Source organism: Helobdella robusta, assembly GCF_000326865.2.
Source record: "Helobdella robusta unplaced genomic scaffold HELROscaffold_12, whole genome shotgun sequence".
Classification (NCBI taxonomy): Eukaryota; Metazoa; Annelida; class Clitellata; order Rhynchobdellida; family Glossiphoniidae; genus Helobdella; species Helobdella robusta.
Window position 1 is genome coordinate 3,774,467 of NW_008703664.1, and position 4,305 is coordinate 3,778,771.

The 4,305-nt window shown below is 31.3% G+C and overlaps 1 protein-coding gene across 1 annotated transcript in view; it reads left to right on the plus strand.

Annotated features, from left to right (window-relative positions):
- HELRODRAFT_73105 (hypothetical protein) overlaps positions 1 to 4,305 on the plus strand; it is a gene marked incomplete at both ends in the record, with an annotated part of 15,643 nt that overhangs the window by 5,901 nt on the left and 5,437 nt on the right. The window contains 2 exons of the mRNA XM_009013743.1: positions 1,678 to 1,785; positions 2,601 to 2,675. Of these exons, the coding sequence (XP_009011991.1) occupies positions 1,678 to 1,785; positions 2,601 to 2,675 (183 nt within the window). The remainder of the gene's footprint in view (positions 1 to 1,677; positions 1,786 to 2,600; positions 2,676 to 4,305) is intronic.

The window sequence follows — 4,305 nt, forward strand, 5'->3', positions numbered from 1 at the left end:
TCATTTTTATGATTGTTTAAGTGAATTTCAGAATTTTCGTGATGTGAAATCTTAGGGTTTAGTTTCCACCAATTATTAAACCCTGTAACAAATTTTGAAAAATTATTACTTTCTTTATCACAAGCAGCAAAAAGTCGACAACAAAAGCAAAATAAACATTTTTTGGAAGGAGAATAAACCATCCACTTTCTGAGAACTTTTTCACCATTTGGAAGATGCTTGTAGAACCAATGCTTTGTCAACTGTCGAGTTTGACCCTTTGTTTGCTTCCCTACTCTTTGAACCACTCTAAATGGACCATTTTTGTTCTGGAAATATTCACTCTTTAGTTTTACTATACTGATTCTGATGTTATCTGATAACGGAATTGTCCAATTTCCCACATCACAATTTAAAAAAATATCATTTTCACTAGAAAAATTGCTTTCATCCTCGCATTGTTGGTTTGACGTTTCAGTTTCGGTGGTTGTTTTTCCTTGGTCAGATTCTACGGTTGTATCTAAATCAGTCTGCTGACTTGATGAACTAGCAATAATGGATTCTGGTTTGGCAACTTGGTTAACAAATTTAAGCATTGATCCAAACAGAGCTTCGGTTTCTTCCCTTCTACTTTTCAAAATTTTTCGTTTTTGTGCTCCACTTGGATGATGTCTCTACATGATCACGTATCTATCTAAAAGTTGATAGTGTTTTAATTCTAATAATTTATTTTAACTTCAGGGCTTAAAATATAATTTAAAAAATTAAAAGTGAAAAAAAATGGTGTAACATCAGTCACGTAAACCGTGGAGAACAGATATCCGTCTTTACCTATCAACACTTTTTGTACCTTAGATTTAAACTAGTGAGTCAGTACCGGTGGGTGAAAGTATATTTTCTGTTTTTCTTACCTGAAAGATAGTAAGTTATATTTAAACTTATTAAAGAAGAGATTGATAAATATATAAATAAAATTAAAAACTCACTCTAATAAACCAAACGGAACAGACAACAAAAAAAGTTTGAAAAAGCCGACTCGTCCAAAAACTATATCAACCAATCACATTCATGTATAATGATGTCAATGTCCGACTAAAAATAGACGTGGATTACCAATTCGGTCAGGATTTTAAAAAAGCGTTTATTCGAACTAAGTATATGCATTACTTCAGATTATTTATAAATAAATATATTAAAAAATCAAAACACAAAATCACGTCTATACACTTACTAAATAAATAAATTATTTAAAAATTTTCGTAATTGGCTTTTTGGAGGCCCCCTCCAAATGGGAGGCCCGGGGCGATCCGCCCCCCCCATCGGTACGCCAGTGGTCCAAGCGCCTTGGCATGCCCAAACCAAAAATGACAATGACATAGTTTGCTTTACTTTTTCCTTTTCTGAATACAAGTTGGAGATGCTTCAAAATTAAAAGTTTGGGAAGGTCTGCACATATGAGGAATTTAGAGATTTGACGCTATAAGTATAAGTTGACGTATAAGATAAGACCTAAGAATTTAAACACCAAAAAATGATATAAAATAAAAAGTATCTAAAAAGGGTCTGATTTATATATTTTATAAGTTAATCTGTTAATTTAAATAATTTTTTGTGTAAAAATTTGATAATTGTTTGATTTTGTGGTCGTGTAGAAGATAAATTTGTTAATGATATTTATGTATTTTTTTAATTTGCTAGTTACAACAAGCTGTCACGTCACATAAGAGATTTGTGCAGAAAAATAAAAAATGTTGATCCTAAAAATGTTTTTAGGATAGAAGCCACAGCCCATCTTCTTGAAAAACTGTATGGAGTTTGTAACTGTTTTCCTTAATAATTAATTGCTATTTATTTAATTAATTATTATTGTTATAATGAGTATTTGTTTGGTGTTTTTTTAAATCTTCTCAAAAACGCGAATAACTAAAATCATAAATTGTCCAGAGAAAATAAACAACCTTTAATTCTTTTCGAAACATTGCAAGGGTGAGATCCGAGCCGCGTAAATGTTGTGGCAGACTATTCCAAATCATCGTTCCAACAATAGCAAAATTTTTTATCCTATTTTCAATTTAGCGAAAGGAACATTTAGCAGATTTAAATCATCAGAAAGTTGTTGAATTGGAAAATATATATCAATCAATCGATTGATTGGTTGATTGATCTGAAAGTTGATGAATTGGAATATCCCTCTAAACAATTTTGTCATAAAGGTATTTGGGGCCAGGTCATTCTTGCATTAATAAACTACAACAGTAATTCTGAATTCAACTCTTTTTTTAACTGACAGCCAATGCAATTCACGCAAAATTGGAGTAACGTGTTCAACTGTGATGCACCCATTACAATCTTTGCAGCCCAATCTTTATTGACTGCTGCTGACTTGTCACTTTATTTGCAGTGCCACAGAACAAATCATTGTAATTATCCAACTTTGAATGTACGAATGCATGTACTAGACTTTGTAGGATGTCCCTATTTAATGATTTCCGAACAAATCTCAATCCACACATATGATGATAGCATTCACTTGCAAGTGATCTAACGTAGTCTTGCATCAGTAAACAACGCTCCAAAATTACGTTTTTAACTTTAATTTTTTAAACTTTTTTGTTTTGTAGGCACAGGATGGGTTTGATACCGACAAAAAGAAGTTTAGAGCTCTGTGATAATATCAACGCCTCATCATTTTGCAGGTAGATTCATAGGAAAATTATTTTAAATAAGTCTCATTTGCTTATAATTTTTTGAAACCTCAAAAGTTCGACCATTTACTTTTAGTATTAGAACAATTAAGAAAAATAGAAAATTCTGGTTTGATATGAATAGATACAAATAGTTTTAAAAAGGTTTAATAATCGAATTAAACTAAAATTATGGAAATAAAGTAAGTGTTTGCTTTCAATTTAGAACAAGTTTTAATAGCGATATAATTAAAAATGCAGACAATATTTACATATTTTATCTTCAAAAAATCATAACCTAACAAACGCAGAATTTAATAAACATGAAAAGTATATATATATATATATTTTGTTAAATTTATTTGCCCATTTTGCATTTATCAACTTTTTTTTTATGGACTCAACACAGCGTAGTTTTTGACATTCATATTTATTGTGAAATTGTGACATATTAGAAGCTGACAACGTTGTTTCGGCTAAGCAGCCATCATCAGAGCCTAAAACCAATGAAATATAAAAAATTTAATTAAAATAAATGAGAATTAAACGAATTATGTAAATTATTTAGCGGACATGATAGATAAGATATTAAAAATAAAATTGGAATTGAAAGTGAAGTTAAAATGGTACCTTGCGAAGGATGTAACCTAAAAGATAAATTTAATACTAAAACATGAAATTAAATAAAAGTTACTAATTAATAAAAGGTAAAATAAATGAAAATAAAACTGGAAAGTTGGAAGAATAGGAAATAAACAATACGTGTGTGATGAATGTGGTGTAATCACTAGTATAAAAATATTATGGAACGCTAAGTATATTCTACACAAATTAAATGCATAACTAAGATTATGTGGTTATAAAATGTATGTAGGAATAAAATAAACTAAAATAAATAAGTTAGTAAATAAAATGAAATACGATAAATGTACTATGAATTATGTAATGGGAATTGAATTTAATTAAGACTGTAATAGAGTAGTTAAAGATGTAAATGTAGTAGATTTCCGACGTACACTTATAAATTGTGTATTGACCGGTAGAAAGCTGTCTGCCTGCGAATGATATTCATATCTTGGTGATACAGGCAAGCACGGTTGCTCACGTACAACGTTACACAGTAGAGCCTGATCCCGGTATTGAGAAAATAGTTGTAGGATGTGGTCGAAACTGCTTGATTGCTTGTTTGAAGTGGGTTTATGTTTGTTGATATACAGGGCCTCACGGATTTTAAGTCGACCAGGATGCATTTCAGTGTCAAGTATCGTAGTATTCGAATCCAAAATGGTCCTGGTGAGAGGCATATGGTGTTCACTAACCATATGGTTCTTTATTGCACCATCCTGTATATGCATTGTAAGTCTACGAGAGAGAGTAGTACGTGTGTGACCGATATAACTCTCCACAACACTGTGTGGCATAGGGCACATAAAACGGTACACAACATTTGTCCTCTCTAGCGTAGGTGTTGGTTGGTTGTGTATATTTACAATATTCTATAAATTCTACCGAATGTTTGGCGTTAATATGTTTGCAGTTCGTTTTTTCGATTTTTTTCACTAAAGTTTTTTGGTGTTGAGGAGAGAGGAGGAAAGTGTACTGCAGAGGGCTGAAAGAGCTATGGTGAGGATGATGTGTGGGG